The 21465-nt window shown below is 47.4% G+C and overlaps 1 protein-coding gene across 2 annotated transcripts; it reads left to right on the top strand.

Moving 5' to 3' along the window:
* Window positions 1-2447: 2447 nt before the first annotated feature.
* Window positions 2448-6834, top strand: LOC126995061 (uncharacterized). 2 transcript variants are annotated; one of them, XM_050854352.1, is made up of 2 exons: window positions 2448-2549; window positions 2762-6834. In XM_050854352.1, exon 2 carries the CDS (start codon window positions 3692-3694, stop codon window positions 5471-5473), a length of 1782 nt encoding a protein of 593 aa, XP_050710309.1. In that variant the 5' UTR covers window positions 2448-2549; window positions 2762-3691; the 3' UTR covers window positions 5474-6834. Both variants share the same exon structure in this region, with proteins under 2 accessions (XP_050710309.1, XP_050710311.1).
* Window positions 6835-21465: the final 14631 nt, after the last annotated feature.

Genomic DNA, 21465 nt, shown 5'->3' with positions numbered 1-21465 from the left:
AAGGACTTGGGGTCAAAATCGCGTCAAACCTCAAATTCTCACAGCAATGCATCGATGCAGCAAATAAAGCGAACAGAATGTTGGGCTTCATTAAAAGAAACTTTTATTTAAGAATAAAGATGTAATACTCGCTCTACAACAGTTTAGTCAGACCCACTTGGAATATGCGGTACAGTTTTGGTCTCCCCACCATGCAAAGGATATTGCTAAATTAGAAGGTGTTCAGCGTCGGGCAACGAAAATTATCCCTTCCTTGCGCAACAAATCCTACGAAGAAAGGCTTTCTACCCTTAACATGTTCTCTCTTGAGAAACGTCGCCTCCGAGGAAAACTGATCGAATGTTTTAAAATACTTAATGGTTTCACGAATGTAGACAGATCAACATTGTTTATGATCGATGACACTTTGCGCACGAGGAACAATGGCGTAAAACTCAGATGTAGACAAGTAAATTCAGACTGCACCAAATTTTTCTTCACCAACGTTGTAGTGCGAGAATGGAATAAGCTCCCATCATCAGTGGTCCAGTGTAACACGATTGACTCCTTCAAAAATAAGCTCGACCGTCACTTCCTTCAACTTAATATCAACTAGAGTAGAAATGCAACGTTTTGGAGTCTTCTGATTAATGTAAAATCACTTAGGTTTAAGGACAGACCACCAAGTCTGGACCATGGGGTCTGTGTGGTCTGATTTTCTATGTAAATCTATGTAAATCGTCTCCTCCATCTTTCCGTAATCTCTTTTCTTTCCCTCTCTCCCATAGACGCACACACACACACACACACACACACACACACACACACACACACACACACACACACACACACACACACACACACGCACACACAGGTAGCAGATTGAAATCTAGGAAATCCCTCTCCCTTTTATCGCGTCCTCCATCTTTCCTTAATCTCTTTTCTTTCACTCTCTCACATAGACACACACACACACACACACACACGCACACACACACGCACACACACACGCACACGCACACACACGCACACGCAGACACACACACACACACACACACACACACACACACACACACAGGTAGCAGATTGAAATCTAGGAAATCCCTTCCCTCTTATCGTCTCCTCCATCTTTCCGTAATCTCTTTTCTTTCCCTCTCTCCCATAGACACACACACACACACACACACACACACACACACACACACACACACACACACACACACACACAGGGGAGGCGGTGGCTGAACTGATAGCGAGACGGCCCCGCGTTCAGGAGGACGCGAGTTCAATCCCCGACAGGTGCCACCAAGCTGAGATTTTTCAGCCGCCGCCGAGTGGCTTAAAACTACCCACATGCTGTCCAGAAGACCACCTATCAACCCGGACTCTAGATTCTAGGATCAAAGATGAGCTCCGGGAGGGCAGTATGAGCCAATGAAAGATGGCGCCACTATAAACACGCCTGCGAGAGAACGGGCTGGGCCGACCATCAGGACCCACCGGAAAGAAGCCTTGGACCGACCATCAGGATCCACCGGGAAGAAGCCTCCCGGCGCAATAGGCTGCGACGTAAAAAAAAAAAAAAAAAACACAGCGCAGTCAATATTAATGAGTTAAAACATTTGGGTAACGACCTGCTGATTGATATCTCCGAAACGACATATGTCTCTCTGAAAATGAATCTGAGCCACGCCTTTACGAGGCCGTTCCTTAATGATTCAAGTCATTACAATAAACCTCAGGTCATTAAGAACTGACCTAAGGAACACACACACACACACACACACACACACACACACACACATACACACACACATGCACGTACAAACAAACACACAACGCCGGGGGTATTTATGGTCGCCAAACCAACGATTACTTCATAGCTTCTGAAGCCCGCCTCACGACCAGACCTGTTCTTGTTTCTCGCAAACATGAGGAGCCCTGTATACACCTGTATCAAATGTTCATGGTAATAATTTCCCGCTGTCCACGCTCGCAAATCACAGGGCGACTTGTCTTCTAGAGTGCCTTGGGACTGGATCGAAAGATATATCTAGAAACAATGGTAAGTACTTAAATGCTCGCGTTACTTTATATGATTGACATAAAAAACAGTAGCAGATGTGGATGACGAGAGGGGGGTAGAGAGTTGGGCAACATGTCCAATATCGACTTTAATCTTTTTATCTTTTCAGAAGAGACACCGTCGTTCAGCTCTGATCGATCAGATGTCGGTTTTCTCAACCAGGCCCCAGCGATATTGGGAGTTGTTCTTCACGGGCGGGCTTCAACGATGAAGCCAGTCAAACCAAAGGTAGGTCAAAACCTAATATCTTCTGGAACGCAATACTGTTAAAATGTGTTGTACAAGAGACACATTCCCATATTGTATTTTAAGTGACACAGTAAAATATGTGCGGGGTAGAGGGGTTCATAAAATTTCATTTATGTGTTTCATAATCCTTATGGCTATCTCCGAAGAAGGCGGGTCTGGTAGGCTCAGCCATTGCCCTCCTCTTCAGCGATCGGTAGTGGACGAAAACGAAAACAAGCGAATACAGGAACAAACGGTAAGTTTCATTGTTTTTATATATATATATATATATATATATATATATATATATATATATATATATATATATATATATATATATATATATATATATATATATATCTATATCAGGACATATTGTAAGTAGATAGTTATATGAAGATCACCTCTGTTCTAAGGAAAAAAATGTAATTTCACTGGCCCCTCTAATATTATTTTACCTTTCTTCAGACACCTGCAGGAAAAAGCAAGCCCGTCGTGAGGGATTCTCTCAAACAAACAGTTCTCCACAGCCAGGGCCCAGCGGTTATAACCCGGGTCGGCCAGCAACAACACCCTCACCAACACCCGGTGAAATAAGCCAACATTTCAACGGGGCGTTAACAACGATGGACGTGCCTATCCCACCAGCAGACAACGGAGACAACATTGCATCGTATTTCAACAACAACACTGACCGTCTTCGCGAGGCAGTAGAGTCTGTATTCTAAGGCTGCCAGCAGGTTAGACCTTCTTTTAAAGTGTACGTTGACATGCATCTGCGTTTAGTCAGAGAAGACCCCGACGACGGAGTTCAATATAGAGATATGTATATGAGAAGTCATATGCAGGTAATTAGCTATGATGATATAGATTCATATGTACGTGAACTATCCGAATATTTTGTTAATCGGTTTGAACATGACATGTCAGACGAAGAGGGCAGTGGATTTACGTTAGATGAAATAGTTAGCGTAAAATTTTCCTTCTCTCTTATAATGCTGCATAATAGTATTGGAGAGTATGTATCCTATCCTAAGGGTGTTCCAGGGAAAACACAAGTTCTCAACCCTTCAGGACCCACGGACTGTGTTTTCCAAGTTCTAACAGCTTATCGCTATCTAAAGTCAAGAAATGTAGTTCCATCAGGCAGACAATGGGAGAATGCTTGCTTGGCCTCTACTAATACGGGTAACATTCCAACCCCGGTATCCTGGGAAGACCTCGGTCGGCTTGAAAGATTAAACAACATAAGTATTCGCGTCTACTGTCTAGACAACGTTGAAGACAAAAAAAGGCGAACTAACTCTAGTCAGAAAGGGGCTCAAAGATCAAGAAGTTGTTCATTGTCTGTTGTTGGGGAACAGACACCTAGCTCTTATCCAAGACTTTGACGCATACATGAACCTGTTTACCTGCCACCGTCGCGGGAAAAAAATGTTTTGCGATATCTGCCTGTGCGCCTGTGAGAACAAGACAACGCTTGCTGAACATGTGCTAATTTCTCCAACGATGATCACAAGACTAAGATTCCCACCCGCGGGCTCTACTGTGAAATTTATTAATCATGCTAAGGCATATGAGCCATCTTATTTAGCATTCTATGACTTTGAGAGTATTCTCGTAGAGCCTTCTTCGAATGTGTCTGGATGTGTAAAGAGACATCACTTTGCCATAGCGTATGCTTACATTATAGTGAATAGAAACGGAGAAGCAGTACAAAGCGGATCCTATTGTGGAAGTAATGCTGTAAACCATTTTATTCATACAATGCAGCATGCCTGGAAAAAGTTAAAATTTTCTAAAGGCTACAATAAAATCAACATGACCGATGAAGATACGACACGTCACAATGAGCAAACTCACTGTCTTCTCTGCAAACAGGGGTTTTTAAAAGGTAAAGGAGTAAAACATCATGACCATGAAAAATCAGGAAACAAGTACATTGGAGCTTATTGTAATAGATGCAACCTCCAAATGAAAAATCACAAATTGCAGCTCACTCTCATTGCACATAATGCTAATTACGACATGTCGTTAATCCTGCGTGAATTAACGATACCTGACTTGAAAATCAAACTAAGACCAAAACGTTCAGTTCACAGATACCATGAAGTCATCATAAATGACTTGAGATTTATTGACTCGTATGCCTTTATGTCTGGTTCACTCGCGGCTTTAGCGAACCAATTCATCAGTAATGGGAACGAACCCATATGCACACAACAGATGTTGAAAGATGTGCCAACACCTGCGTTGCCATTATTGATCAAGGCAAAGCAGGTGTTTTGTTATGACTATCTGGATTCGATGGAACGACTTTCTGAGACACGTCTTCCATCCCGCGAAGATTTTTTCAATTCGCTTCAAGAAGCAGAACTTTCCGAAAGTGATTATGAACATGCTCAGAATGTTTGGAAAGTAGCTGGGTGTCAGAGCCTGAAGGACTATTTGTTGCTTTTTGTAAAAGTGGATGTTGGCCTTCTATGCGATGTCTTCCTAGAGTGGAGAGGTATTTTGAAAACCCAGTGGAGGTTGGATATTGTAAATTATGTTAGCCTGCCAGGATTTACCTATGACTCCTTTGTGCTAAAAACACAGCAGGAATTAGAGGTGCTTAGTAGCCCAGACATATATCATTGCATTCAAACAAATGTGCGTGGGGGCTACACAAGTGTTGTGCGTCGTTTTGTACGCGCCAATAACATCTACACGAACCCTCAGTTTAATCCAATACATGATAGAAGCACTTTCCTTTCATATCTTGATTTCAACAGTCTTTATCCCACTGTAATGCAAGAGAAGTTGCCGTGTGGGGATATGAGAAAACTAGATGAGACAGAAATGCAATCCTTTTTGAGCGGTGGCTTGGTCAATCAAGCAACCGATGGCGATTTTGGATATTTCATTCTGTGCGATACTGAGGCTGTCTCACGTGAAGTCGTTGAGAAAACGAATGACCTCCCACTGATCATCAGAAGACACAATATCACCAACAGAGATATATCGTCAGTCACGCGCGAATGGTATGAAGAAGAAAACCGTCCAGCACCGTGTAAGAACATAAAACTGATTGGAACACATGCTACTCAGGAGAAAATGCTGTTTGCTCTGCCCATCCTTAAACTACTTATTCAACTAGGTCTGGTTGTTAAAAAAAGTACATGCTATTTATACGTTTAAGCAAAAGCACTTTCTTGCGGACTTCATTCGGGATAACATAGAAGCCCGCAAAAGTGCTACTTGCCCTATCAAGAAAAATGCAATCAAGTGTATTTCAAACAGCATTTTTGGTCGATTCCTGATGAACGTGGCCAAATATAGTGAAGACATAGATATTGTCACCAACCGCGAAAAGTTTTTGAAGCTGGCCCGAAGTCCTTACTTTAAACGCATTGTACCACTCAATGTTGGCCATGTAGTTGTAACTCGCCATAGGAAATATTCACGGGTGAATCATCCAAACTACATTGGCTACTACATCCTAGAGCTGTCCAAGCTGCGACTATATGATTTCTATTACAATGTGTTGAAGGTTCATTACGGAGATCGGGCGAAACTAATGTATTGTGACACTAATTCCTTAATAACAGAAATTGAAACTCCTGATCTATTAACAGAGTACTCGCAGGAACCCTTCAAAAGCTATATAGATACAAGTAACTTTAGCCCCTCACATTCCTTGTACAGCACAGACAACAAAGGAAAGCTTGGATTTCTCAAGTCTGAAGTAGAATTTGTAGGTGTAAAACCAAAGTGCTACTCCATCCTCTTGGCAGACGGTGACTGGTTGAGTTCAGCTAAGGGCGTTCCAAAGTTCATAAAGAAGAAAATTGCTCATCAGCAAAACAAAGACGCCCTATTCCAGAAGCAAACATTTACCTTTGACTATCAGGGATTCACAGTGCGCAATGGACGAATGAGTACAGTAAAATATCCCAAGAGAGGGATATCTGTAGTTGAGGACAAAAGATACTACATTAGCACCTTGGAGTCACGATCTTACGGTCATCCTGATAATTCTATAGGGGTAGAGGAGGAAGAGCAGGAGGAGGAGGTAGCCCAGATCATGACACTGTCAAACGAAGAAAATTTGAAGGAAGGCGATGAAAGAGACATAACAGAAGCGAGACTAGCCGAGGTAATGGGCGGGCAAGAGATCGGTGAAATGGGAGAACAAGAAGAAGAAACCTATGAGTTGTGGGGAGAACGGGATGTGCTGGCCGAGCAATATTTTCCCTCGAAAAAACAGATAGCGATGGATGATGACATGTTAATGCTAGTCGCGGAACAGGAAGAAATAAATCAAATGCTCTCATCATCACCCCTTGAATATATGCTAGAAGATACAGACTTTTCAGAATAATTGTAGTTGTTTATAAGATAAGGACTGGTGTGAATGTTGTATATACTGTTTATAGTGTAAGAATTTGCCTGCTATTTTTATGTTAAATATAAAATATATGTAAATATATTCTGTATATGGGACTAATGTTGGAGTCTATGATATTATAAAATTGCACATGATGAATCTGGAATCATAATTTGACCAAATTCCAATAAACATTGAGTTTGTTTGACTTGTTTATATGTCCTTTATCAAAAAACGGATGAAAAAAAACACAATAATTGTCTTAAAATTTATTCGATTTGTGGATACATATGGATAAAACGCTTTTATGTTTCGATCCGGCTCATATATGAAAAAATGACTCGCGAAATGTGCGCGGCGGCGGCAGCAGCGGGCGCTGCGACGACATCGTGCGACAGGATTGCGCGCAGGCTCGGGGCGGGGCGGGGCGGGGCGGGGCGGAGCGGCATCACGGGGTAGTCGTGGTGACGAGTGAAGACCTGTGTGTGGAGCCAGACCACTGATTTAAGCATGGTATACAAACCACGATAAAGGAAGTAGAAAATTATTTATGCTTAGAATAGCTTCATGGAATGTAATACACTTCAATATGAAAAAAATCATTAAAGTCAATACTTACTTTTTATGAACACGTGTTAAATGTTTGATGACATACGGGCATTATAAACTTGCTGTAAGCGAATCTCATCACGTGTTCATCATTCCTCGAATATTTGGTCTTGGAAAACTCCATACATATTTTTTCAAGAGTTTCTCTTACACCCAAGTGTGAAACATTGTAGGCAAAGTACATGGCATAAGCCCCGCACACATCGCTTCGCGTGCTTTGAAGTCGAAATGGATTTTTATACATACTGAGCCCGGGGTAATCAATATATTTAAAATGATCAGCGTATAATTTTGGATCGAGAGCATAACTATCTAGGAACACTGCCATGCCCGGCTCATAGTAGAGACAAATCCAGTGTCCCATTTCTCTTTTAGAATAACTTGGTAGCGTATTGACGATGCACACTATAAGTTTTCTATATCGAGGTATAGAGTTTACCTCGTCTGCCAATAACACGTCTAAAAACAAGGCTTGCTTTCCTATGTGCCCCCTCAATCCTCTTTCAATCTCCATGTTGTTCATCGCACAGCCGCTTCAGGCGCGCACATCACACTGCAGCCGTCTTTCAGAATTAACTGTTATTATACCCACTGTTTCGCCAAACAGTATCAACAGACGGTTCTCGTTTTCTCCCTTGCTTAGATTCAAGCTAAGTCTAAGCCCCCCATTCATTTCAACGGGCAAATTATCACTCAAGTTTTCAGCACGCAAATCAAATGTGCAAATCATTGCCCCCTTGCCGAAAATATCCTTTCCGATTAAATGGTCTTTGTGAAAACCAAGTGCATCCAAAGTACGATGGTAGAGCTCAGCACAGTCATGAGGGAATTTACTAGGAATATTATACATGGTTCTGCCATTAACACTTAAGCTTATTTGACTTATATCGCCATGGCTCAAATACAATGGATTTAGCGTATAGTCGCCAGAATGAGCTTCCATGCTCGTTATAATAAGTGAGAGTTTTTTTCCGGAATAACATCACCCCACGGTTGATCATACGTTCCTGAGGTTTGGTCTTTGGCTAGCACATAGGTTTTCAAGAGGGTTTTGGTAAATGTCGATTTCAAAAGATTCCCTGTGGCGAGAGACGCGTTCAAAGCATGAAGTGCATTAGGATAAGGAAACAGTCGCGTATAAAGCAGCTTGGCTGAATCTATATGCAGACGAATGTTATCGCCAGTTTGAGAATTTAGCAGCCATGCATTACTAGATAGTTCCATTCGGAGTCTAACCGAAATACCATCGAGCAAGTAACTGTCTAAAGAACTTATATCCAGAAGAAGCGGGGTACAGAGTTGTATACCGTGAGTCTTAACTCGCTTCATAATGGTCTTGTGTTGCGCGCTGGCATTGTCAAAGTATTCTGCTGTTACTTTGGAAATAAAACCGTTCTCTGGGATGGTAATATTAGCATTGGCTCCAATTGTATTCAATTTGTTGGGCGACAAAGTATTCAGCATTTTAACGTATGACGTGTACCCATAAAGTACATTATTGTCAACAGCTACATCTCCCAAAAAACATTGCACTGATTTGAATAGGCTGTGCGCGGTATTATTTGTAAATTCAACATGTTGAGCGTCATCGAGGAGTAGTATTGTCTGGCTTAGTTAAGCGTAAAGAGGTGTGCAACACCAATTTCCCCAAATCAATTAAACTGCCAAGTGTTCCAGGAATGAGAAATTCTATATATCTATCGGATAATTTCATATTGAATCCAAGGATAGTAGGTAAAACATCAGCATCATAACGGGAGGCAATTGTTGTTTCCAATAATCTCATTTTGTTGGGGCGGGGAACAATTCACGGAACGCGGTCCCCGACACCAACCGCGCTGGTGATGCTCGCCATACTGCTCTTAGTTCAACAATGATTACAACTCGGTAAAGATGTCCTTTTTATAACATCTTTTCCTCCCAACTCACTTGACTTTCTTTTTCCCGCTTCCTCTAGTCAATTTCATTGCAGCTTGCGTTAAGGAATTAATTCCATGCTTTTTATAGAGTTTCGTTGCTTCAGAAATATCATCTAGAACATTGTTTCCAAATGTTCGAGCTGAAGGCACAATGACATTTTTCACTAGGAAAGGGAAAGCTCTTTTAGCGAGTCCTGCTAAAACCGAGAATAAACCCCCGCCTCTGTGATAGCTTGGTTCATAAGAAAGTGTGACTATAATCATCAATACCACTCCCTCGGGATGATATCTGTTTGCCATTCGAAAACAGGTACTGTATGATATTCTGCTACGGAAAGAGGGATGAATGTAACCCGCATGGTGGCGGCGAGGAGAATGTCTTTTCAAATGGACAACATTCCTATTAATACAGCAAAATGTACTCAAAGATTAAACGCGATCGGATATGAAGTAAACATGTAACAGGGTATCCTTCTTCGAAATGCATAGGACGACCTTTTTGATCTGTGAGTTTAATAGAAATCGAATCAATTACTTTGGATTTAAGGGACTTATATATAGTTGGATGCACGCCTTTTGTTAGACCTCCGGGGAGCGAAAAGGCATCAAGAATATTTACATTTTTCCCTGCATACCTAGAGGGATTAACAAGGTCAGTGTAAATGAGAACACACTGTACGTCACCATTTCTCAACAGAGGGGCATGACCATGTAGCGGAACAAGAACGTTTTTTTTTTGTTCTTCATGTGTACCCAAGGAAGAAAACACAGCATAACCTAAGTTGGGGAAAAAACCGAGAACCTGGGCCAGTCGCGTAACAAAGGAAACCTTAATAAATACAACTAGTGGATGATAACCATTGTAGCAGAACAAAGTTAAATGATCATTTGTTGAGTTAAATGCAAGAACCTTTCTAGAATACGCTAGTAAATGGTAGTTGTATCCATCGACCATCTCCTTTATCAATGTCGTTATTATACCGTTAACACACATCAGCAAATACCCAGTGTCATTATACAAGATATTAGCATTAATAGCCTTTGACAGTGTGCGTCTTTCAATAGCTTCTGAATCTGGCGTTGGTCTTATACCACATTCAAGGTGTATACTACACTCTGGTTCACCCGGTTTAACAATGTAATACCGACGGGGAAGCAACACGTTCAGTAGACCGACTTCATATTCCACGTCCTTGTCTAATGTTAGAGTTTGTATATTATTAGTAAAGCTAGTGCTGGAATTGGGGTAAATTTCCCCATCCGCAATGCTGGTAACATATATATGATGTGACTCCATTTAGAGCAAGCAAGACACTAGCAAAAATATTATAATTATTTCATTATATAGAGGTAGACATGACGAGATGCCAATTACATATTGAAGGTAAATCATACTAAACATCATTACATTGTTATTTATGGATATATTTTACATTTAGTGATGTACATAATTATTGGGAAATTGTCTGGGGCTATAGTTATTTAGGATCCACGTCGACTACAGCACCGTCCTGTTTTCTTTTCCATTCGTCAGCCACAGCGTCGTCCTCTGTATCCACCAGTTTCCTCTTCCTGTTTCGCTCGGGAGACACAGATAGAGTTAATTTTGTTTCAGGCTCATCGCAGGTCCACCATCTGTCCAGGATGACGCACGATATATTATGCAGTTGGAGTTCAGCCGCAGCCTCTTGAAGATGCGGTTGGTAGTCAGCTTTCCACAACACGTAAAGAATTCCAGCGCTTGCAATATTGTAGGGGAAGACGACACTTGTAATGTTGCTTTTAATCACCCATTCTACCAGTTTTGTGATGGACTCTTTAAACCAGCGGAGACAGTTATCATAACTGTCTTCCTTTACCCCACGAATGAAATTTTGATCTCTTGACGTCTGAAGATATCCTTGACTTATAGGGTTATTTTCCAGTTCACGGCCAGGAGCATATTGGGTTAGGATTGGGAAGATTTTCACTCGGAGGATAGCGAATATGCAGACTACCGGGAATACCACGATCTTCCCAGCGACACCTGTTCAGTTGATAGATCGGGCTTCTTTCGTGGTAGAGATTACTGTGCGGGTATAATCCATGTAGGCGTCCAGTAAACCCCCTCTTTTCGTAGCAGGAACTGCAGTTAAGGGAAGAAACGATGATGGTCTTGTTGTTGCGGTAGATGTCATCGCCAGGAGAACCGTCTTTGTAGTTGAACACGTAGGCGTCCGACATGGTGTCCTCTGGTATACTGGTGAGTGATGAATAGTACCGCTTCAGCTGATGGCGAGGGACGAGTAGCGAACCATCGTCCCATCTGCTCTCTCTTATAAGCCCGCTCGGGACACGGTTGGCCGTTGACCCCCGGACTCGTGGAGTTGGCGCATTTAGGCTTAATACCCGTTAAAACACGCTCAGCGGTAGACTCGGGAACAAGATAATACGTGCGCATTATCCAAATACTTTTCCGATCAAGGAAGCGGCAATAGGTAATATAGCAGCTAATATATTACCACCCCGTCTCGATGTCAATATAAGTCTTTTCTTATGGAGAGGAGTTTTCTTTCTAGCTATGGCACGTATGTCGTCCCGATAGTTACGTAATTTCTTGATAACTTTGCTATTGAGGGTGAGGTGCTTCTTTAACAAATTGAAAAATATTTCAGATATACAGTTCAATTGTTCTCGAGCTGCTTGCTTAATAGCACGGTTTCTATCTTTTACTTTTAATTTCTTCAAAAGTAAGAAAGTTTTTGTGTGCACTGAGGAGTAGAGTCTTTTTAAGCATTTTCTACAATATCATTAGCGTCAATCCAGCTGTTGAATGAAGTAGGGTATCCCAACCACGAATGAAGTAGGGTATCCCAACCACGATACAAAATACTGTTTTTTTCCTTTAAATTTTCGTGAACGCAGTATTTTAATATCGTATGACTCAGGCAGAGCGCTTAAGACGAGCTCTGGCGCGTAGAATATTCCCTGTATTGGTTCTCCAGACAAATCTTCTAAGAGGTAAGTTCTTGGGCGATTCTTGTGATTAATTGATTTTATGCGAAAGAGCTCGTGAGTATTTTGCTGCGTGTATCCTTTATGGAATACAGAGGAACGAGCACTTCCAGCAAGGCGAACTATTTCCCCAACTGCCAGTCGAGGACTGATGGAAGACGCTGGCTGCTTCGGGTTTTTATACATTGCGTGGAATTGCCGTTTGATTGCAGATGTGTCTTTTAAGTTATGAATATCAATGGGAGTTTGTTTGTTCTTCCGTCCAGAATGGGGCGAGCGGTTGTAGGCACTGACCATGTTTTGCAGCTGATCAATATATCTTGAAGAATTTTGAGACGTGATGAACTTGTAGATGTGTGCTTTCAGTGTACGATTGGCCCGCTCTGCCAAGGCTGCTTTGATCTCACTTGAGTACACACTGTACAGCTTAATGCCACGGGAACATAAATAGTTTCTTACTTTTCGATTCCAGAATTCTGTGCCCAAGTCGGTGTTTAATCTTCGTGAGCCTTCAGAATCTTTATTTTCCACCACTTGTTTAAAGGCCACGAGCATAGTATTTGCGTCTTTATTCCGACACGGGACAACTTACATATATCTAGAAAACACGTCTATGCATACTAACAAGTAGCCTATGTTATTATTTTCCTTTCTTATATATCTCCATCTGCTAAATCGGTAGCCATGATTACTTTGGGTTTTGAGGATATCATCTTTTGCCGGGGAATTTTTTTAGTCAGTAGCTTATGCAATGTATATGTTTTATTGCTTCTCAAAAAGTTATTGCCGGATTTATACTTTTTGCTTTCTCCCATAGTTTCGCCTGAGAGCTTAAACCATAGGGTTCGTTATGTTGGGAGTATAGAGCGTGAAAGAGTTCCTTCTTCCTGGAGTTCACCATTGGAATACGCGTTCACCTGGGGGTTCTCCAACAATGTTTGAGCGAAACTGTTGGGATTCAGGAGTATTTATACCCAAATCAACAAGAAGAAGGACGTGAATATACAGCATATTTATATATATCTACAAACTGGTTTGCCTTCTCTTTTCCGAATATTTGACTGCCCAGAGTGTGAATTTGAGATAAATCGCGCTGTCTTAACAAGAGGAAATGAGAACAGTTCAGGCTAATATTCCTTGCATGCTTTCCACCCATATATAGATTATGAGTGATAAATATGCATGAAATATTGTTGTGCCGTCCGCGAGTAAAAGCATCAACCACAATTTTGTTCCTTACAGCATCAATGAAAATATCGTCAAGTACATACAATGTCCCTCTCTGATCAAACGTATCCTCGTTGGCAATTGGATCAATTATTTCAGACGACACAATAACTTTAGGTCCTATTTCTTTATTTCTTTGAAGAGGATGAGACGTTAAGCCACATATGACAATTTTTTTGAACTTTCATAATACTTCAGTATAAGCTGCTGTACAAGTTCCGATTTTCCAGAGTTGCTATATCCTGCAACTATTATGCGCGCAGGGTATTGGAAAATATCGAGAAGGTTCTCTGAATATGTCTCAGCCATAGCGGAAACTCTATTAATGATGGTAATTATTAAAGTATGATGCTTATATAACACAGAATATATATGTGTGTGTGTGTGTGTGTGTGTGTGTGTGTATAAAACAAGAACAACAGCATCAACAATAGCAATTACCCTCACTTTGTGTATGCCCCACTTCCGTCACTCCCCCGCTGACCGCCCTCTGACCGTCCTACCCCCACTCCCGTCACCCCCCCGCTGACCACCCTTTCTTCCGTTACCCCCCTGCTGACCGTCCTACCCCCAGCTCCCGTCACCCCCCCACTCCAGTACCCCCCGCTTCCGTACGCTAGCCCGAGAGGGGGGGTGGGGGTAGGATATGTGAAAAAGTGAAATATAGGGGGGTAGGGGGTCCACTACCCCTTTTCGTAACCCCCGCTGACCACCGCGCCTCCCACTTCCGTGGCCCCCCCCCCCCTCGCGCAAATTACACCCACTTTCGTACATTTCTTACTACTGACAACACTCTTGTGGGCAGGGAGGAGACAAAAGAGACAACACTCTCGTGGGCGTGGAGGGAACAAAGGCGACAACACTCGTGGGCGTGGAGGGGACACAAGGAACAACGCTCTCGTGGGCAGGGAGGGGACACAGGGGACAACACTCATGGGCATGGAGGGGACACAGGGGACAACACTCTCGTGGGCGTGGAGGGGACACAGGGGACAACTCTCTCGTGGGCGTGGAGGGGACACAGGGGACAACACTCATTGGCATGGAGGGGACACAGGGGACAACACTCTCGTGGGCGTGGAGGGGACACAGGGGACAACTCTCTCGTGGGCGTGGAGGGGACACAGGGGACAACTCTCTCGTGGGCGTGGTGGGGACACAGGGGACAACACTCATGGGCTTGGAGGGGACACAGGGGACAACACTCATGGGCATGGAGGGGACACAGGGGACAACTCTCTCGTGGGCGTGCAGGGGTGTCACGGGGTAAAATAATGTTTTACTAACAGGCTTGTGCTCACAAGGCGGTAGCTAGCCGACAAGGGTTGATTCCCGCGGCACGCCAGGAGACAACGGTGTACACACCCTGACTTGGGAGTACTAACACGACTTACCTGCTCAAATCTCCCGTGGGGTTCTTATTTACTCTCCTTATGGGGCTGGAAGGCACATACGCACAGGCAAAAGGGTTACTAATAAAGCTCGTGTACAACTATGCACTAACTTTATTACACACAAAGAAAACACAGACAAATCTCACATACACACTCAGCTGAGCCTAGCGTTACTCGTGCTCGCACAAGACTAACCTGCCCTGGCTACACTAACAACTAGCTACTTAACTTGGTGCGGAGGGAGAAGAGTAGAGGCTCGTTGCACAGCCTTGCTCGAGGTGGCTGCAGCTTGTCCTTCCTGCCGTGGGTCCTCTCATCAGGCGCGTGATGTCGGCGGTAGATGCGGCTTTCAGGAAGAGGCCGCCGCGGACTCGACACACCAAACTGAGACCCGGTGTGGGCTGTATCCCGAAGTGGCGAAGCCCAGGATCCCCACACTCCAGCAGGAGGAAAACCGCGTGGTGCCAAGAGATAGGCGAGTAGAGGAACGTCGCCCCGTGACCTCACCAGACGGCGGTCAGGGGGAGAAGGAAGTCCCGAGCCGCGGCGAGTGACCTGACGGCCCCAACTCGCCCGGCCGAGATGCAAAACGCTGCTGGCGCGGAAAATACAACAGAGGGTGCTGACAGCACTCTGAGCAATACTGCCATAGGCAGATATCGTTACACTTTCCTGACGCGCAGCTATAACTTGCAAGTGCATGGCACCGCAATATAAACAGCGGGAGCAAGCTACGTACAGACACGTAGAGGAAAGCAACAATCGCGGGCTAGCAACACAGGCTGCGGGCGGCAACAACCCCCATGGCGGGAAGCACAAAGACAATACAAGACTTCCTCATCAACAGAGGCGTAACTAGCTGCAGTAATGCACACACTACGCACCTGCAGAGTGGAGTGGCGACTCCTGAAAGTGCGTAAGCGCAGTTAAAACACAGCGGGCGACCCGCACAAAATGCACGCCTAGGCATCATCACGCCGCTGGCAGCACAGGCCTCCGCCAGCGAGCCAACAGGCAGTGAGTCATCGTGACCCGCTGCCGCGCCCGTCACGTGATGAACAAGGAAACGCGTCCGTCTTATCCTACTTATCATCCTACCCATGCAAATAAAATATAAAATAACTTGTCGCGAATCTAAACCGCGACATTCGCCCATGCAAATGAAATTTTATCATGGAGGCGCTACTCCTAGCGTACATATAAAATTTGAACTAACCCCAGCTAAACAAGCAGTTACACAAGCACAAGGTGTACGTCATCGGTGGCTCCTTCAGCTTGATGAGTGTAAAAACTCCAGCCTTTACTAACCAGCATGGAGAAAACTCCTGAAGCTGCAGAGAGGCCAGACAAGGCTAGGGACACATGTCCATATATGTGTGGTAGTGTGGAGTGTGGTGTGGCACTGTGTAGTGAAGTGTGTCTACTTGTTTCACAGAATCACGGCGACGACCTACACACGACGGCCTACCTACACTTGCAGGTCTGGCTGCACGCCAGAAGGAACTCGGAGGCGGGCTTTCCAGGGCGCCTGGCAAGGGCGCGACCTCTAAGCCCTCGGGTGACACGCCTCCTTCTGCGGCGGCGTCGCCCGGAACCCTCACACAACACTGAACAGTCACTCTTACCTAGACCACGGCGAAGGCGAGACAACTTGGCGGCGCGGTGGCCTTGTTTTCCGGGAGGTGCGGCGCAACCCAGCGAAGCCTTGACATCGATGTCAGGAGGCTTCTTGCGCGTGGCCGTGGATTCCGAGGCGAGCGAGGGAGAGTCAGGAGGCAGCTGCCCCACGCGTCAGGGGTGCTGAGGCGCAACCTAGCGAGGCCTTGACGTCTATGTCAGGAGGCTTCTTGCGCGAGGCAGTAGGAACCGAAACGGGCGAGGAGAGGCGGTGGCCAGCTGCCCCGCGTCACTAACCTTCAGCCCAGCGCCTCCTCCTGCGGCACCGTCAGCAGCGCCGAGGGCTCGAGCCCTCTGTTCCCCTGCTCCCGCGCCGGCAGCAGTACTCGGGACGCAAGGCGGCTGCGCGTCTGCGTCGTCCAGTGAGACCGCCGGGCACTCTTGCACCGTCAGGAGCGCCGGGGAGAGAGGTAAAGCCTTCTCCTTCAGGCACTCTCCTTGGTCGTGGTCCTCCCAGCTACTGCCTGCCGAGCAGGGTCGCACGGCTTTAGTGCTGACAGCCTCAGGGAGGGCTGGGGCTCAGCTACCTGCGTGTCCAGGTCGCTGGTGTCGAACCAGGCCCAGGCGAGACGATGCGAGGGCGAGGCGTTGGAGCCTTCCAGACTCCTTCATGGCCCTCTCGTGGGCGCTGGAGCCTCTTGCATCTCGCGCTCGTGGGAGAGCTCAGCCTCGCGGTCTTTCCTCCAACTCCTCGAAGTAGGCCTCGCAGCAGTTCCTCCGCGAACCCACGCGACGAGGTCTTGCCCCGTCAGCTCAAGGCGCTCACCCAGCTGAAACCAATAATCGGTAGAAGGCTCACGAGTAACAAACATCCTGCCTGGCTTGCCCTGCACTAACTCTGGCAGAATAAGGTGACTGAACAGCCCAAAAATCTAGAATTATCTAGAACACACTCCCCCTAAATAACCTGAACTCACTACACAGGCTGGAGACAGAGAAAACTGGCCCTAACTAGGCCTTACTAGGCCGCTGCACCCTACACAGTCCTGAGCTAACTAAAACTCAGGCTAGGGGTGACTAACTGGCAAAACTAGAGCCTTCTAGAACCCTACATAAGGGCCTGAGTAACTAGCTGCAGGCAGAGGTGAACTAAATTGGCAATACTAGACCTTATGTCCAAAATCTCAACAAAAAGAGAACGCACACACCCGGAAACTTAGCGCTGGCGTCTCGTCGAGCTGGTCCCTCTTCACGTCGCCGACCACAGGAACCACGTGGTCGTCCGCACAAGGAACGGCGACGAGGAGACAAAGAAAGTGGAGCCCAGGCACGGCTGCTGGAACGGTACAGCAACCCTCCACCGAGCCTCCATCAGGCGCGACTCGCAGACACAGGACAGACACTCTGCCGGCGAAGCACAGGGCAATTGCTGTCTTCACGGAGCGCGATACCTGCGGATAAGGTCACGGTAGCACTGGGGAAGATAATCTGTCCTAATATCAAACCCTATGCTCACTGGCCCTAGGGGCAATAGGAACAGAACAAAAGCTGGCACTAAAACAGAACCTATACCTAAGGACACACACAAAACTAGTCAGAGGTAAAAACTAACACACTACAAGCAAATAAGATTCACTAACACAGTTAAACTAAGCTGTGACAAAAAACACAGACACACCAACCCAAGAGCACACACTAACCAGCGACAAGGAGCCCTGTTCGCGCCAATTGTCTGGGGTAAAATAATGTTTTACTAACAGGCTTGTGCTCACAAGGCGGTAGCTAACCGACAAGGGTTGATTCTGGCACGCCAGGAGACACAACGGTGTACACACCTGACTTGGGAGTACTAACACGACTTACCTGCTCAAATCTCCCGTGGGGTTCTTATTTACTCTCCTTATGGGGCTGGAAGGCACATACGCACAGGCAAAAGGGTTACTAATAAAGCTCGTGTACAACTATGCACTAACTTTATTACACACAAAGAAAACACAGACAAATCTCACATACACACTCAGCTGAGCCTAGCGTTACTCGTGCTCGCACAAGACTAACCTGCCCTGGCTACACTAACAACTAGCTACTTAACTTGGTGCGGAGGGAGAAGAGTAGAGGCTCGTTGCACAGCCTTGCTCGAGGTGGCTGCAGCTTGTCCTTCCTGCCGTGGGTCCTCTCATCAGGCGCGTGATGTCGGCGGTAGATGCGGCTTTCAGGAAGAGGCCGCCGCGGACTCGACACACCCAAACTGAGACCCGGTGGGCTGTATCCCGAAGTGGCGAAGCCCAGGATCCCACACTCCAGCAGGAGGAAAACCGCGTGGTGCCAAGAGATGGCGAGAGTAGGAACGTCGCCCGTGACCTCACCAGACGGCGGTCAGGGGAGAAGGAAGTCGAGCCGCGGCGAGTGACCTGACGGCCCCAACTCGCCCGGCCGAGATGCAAAACGCTGGCGCGGAAAATACAACAGAGGGTGCTGACAGCACTCTGAGCAATACTACCATAGGCAGATATCGTTACACTTTCTGACGCGCAGCTATAACTTGCAAGCGCATGGCACCGCAATATAAACAGCGGAGCAAGCTACGTACAGACACGTAGAGGAAAGCAACAATCGCGGGCTAGCAGCACAGGCCGCGGGCGGCAACAACCCCATGGCGGGAAGCACAAAGACAATACAAGACTTCCTCATCAACAGAGGCGTAACTAGCTGCAGTAATGCACACTACTACGCACCTGCAGAGTGGAGTGGCGACTCCTGAAAGTGCGTAAGCGCAGTTAAACACAGCGGGCGACCCGCACAAAATGCACGCCTAGGCATCATCACGCCGCTGGCAGCACAGGGCCTCCGGCCAGCGAGCCAACAGGCAAGTGAGTCATCGTGACCCGCTGCCGCGCCCGTCACGTGATGAACAAGGAAAACGCGTCCGTCTTATCCTACTTATCATCCTACCCATGCAAATAAAATAAAATAACTTGTCGCGAATCTAAACCGCGACAAGGGGACACAGAGGACAACTCTCTCGTGGGCGTGGAGGGACACAGGGGACAACACTCTCGTGGGCGTGGAGGGACACAGGGACAACACTCGTGGGCGTGGAGGGGACACAGGGACAACACTCATGGGCATGGAGGGACACAGGGACAACACTCATGGGCATGGAGGGGACACAGGGGACAACACTCATGGGCATGGAGGGACACAGGGGACAACACTCATGGGCATGGAGGGACACAGGGACAACACTCATGGGCATGGAGGGGACACAGGGACAACACTCATGGGCATGGAGAGGACAGGACAACACTCATGGGCATGGAGGGGACACAGGGGACAACACTCATGGGCATGGAGGGACAGGGGACAACACTCTGGGGCGTGGGCGGAGGGGACACAGGGGACAACTCTCGTGGGCATGGAGGGGACACAGGGGACAACACTCTCGTGGGCGTGGAGGGGACACAGGGGACAACACTCCTGTGGGCATGGAGGGACACAGGGACAATACTCTCGTGGGCGTGGAGGGGGGACAGGGGACAACCTCTCGTGGGCGTGGAGGGGACACAGGGGACAACACTCATGGGCATGGAGGGACACAGGGGACAACACTCATGGGCATGGAGGGACACAGGGGACAACTCTTTCGTGGGCATGGAGGGACACAGGGGACAACACTCATGGGCATGGAGGGACACAGGGGACAACACACCATGGGCATGGAATGGACACAGGGACAACACCATGGGCATGGAGGGACACAGGGGACAACACTCATTGGCATGGAGGGGACACAGGGGACAACACTCGTGGGCGTGTGGGAGGGGACACAGGACAACACCATGGGCATGGAGGGACACAGGGACAACTCTTTCGTGGGCATGGAGGGGACACAGGGGACACACTCCATGGGCATGGAGGGGACACAGGGACAACACTCTGTGGGCGTGGAGGGACACAGGGACAACACTCATGGGCATGGAGGGGACACAGGGACAACTCTCTGGGGCATGGAGGGACACAGGGACAACACTCATGGGCATGGAGGGACACAGGGACAGCTCTCTCGTGGGCAGGGAGGGAGACAGGGGACAACACTCTCGTGGGCATGGAGGGGACACAGGGGACAACTCTCTCGTGGGCAGGGAGGTGACACAGGGGACAACACTCTCGTGGGCATGGAGGGACACAGGGACAACCTCTGTGGGCAGGGAGGGGAGACAGGGGACAACACTCATGGGCATGGAGGGGACACAGGGGACAACACTCATGGGCATGGAGGGGACACAGGGGACAACACTCATTGGCATGGAGGGGACAGGGGACAACACTCGTGGGCGTGGAGGGGACACAGGGGACAACACTCTCGTGGGCGTGGAGGGGACACAGGGGACAACACTCATGGGCATGGAGGGACACAGGGGACAACTCTCGGGTGTGTGGAGGGACACAGGGGACAACACTCATGGGCATGGAGGGGACACAGCGGACAAAACTCTCTTGGGCATTGATGGGACACAATGGACAACACTCTCGTGGGCATGGAGGGGACACAGGGGACAACACCTCGTGGGCAGGAGAGGGACACAGGGGACAACACCTCGTGGGCAGGAGGGGACACAGGGACGACACTCGTGGCAGGGGAGGGGACACAGGGACAACACTCGTGGGCATGGAGGGGACACAGTGGACGACACTCTCGTGGGCAGGGAGGGGACACAGTGGACGACACTCTCGTGGGCAGGGAGGGGACACAGGGGACAACACTCCGTGGGCAGGAGGGGACACAGTGGACGACACCTCGTGGGCAGGAGGGGACACAGGGGACAACACTCGTGGGCAGGGAGGGACACAGTGGACGACACCTGTGGGCAGGAGGGGACACAGGACGACACTCTCGTGGGCAGGAGGGGACACAGGGGACAACACTCTCGTGGGCAGGAGGGGACATAGGGGACAACACTCGTGGGCAGGGAGGGACACAGTGGACGACACTCTCGTGGGCAGGAGGGGACACAGTGGACGACACTCTCGTGGGCAGGGAGG

The sequence above is a fragment of the Eriocheir sinensis genome, unplaced genomic scaffold (genome assembly GCF_024679095.1).
Source record: "Eriocheir sinensis breed Jianghai 21 unplaced genomic scaffold, ASM2467909v1 Scaffold972, whole genome shotgun sequence".
Lineage (NCBI taxonomy): Eukaryota > Metazoa > Arthropoda > Malacostraca > Decapoda > Varunidae > Eriocheir > Eriocheir sinensis.
Note: the sequence above shows the minus strand (reverse complement) of the source record. Positions and strands in the feature narration are given on the sequence as shown.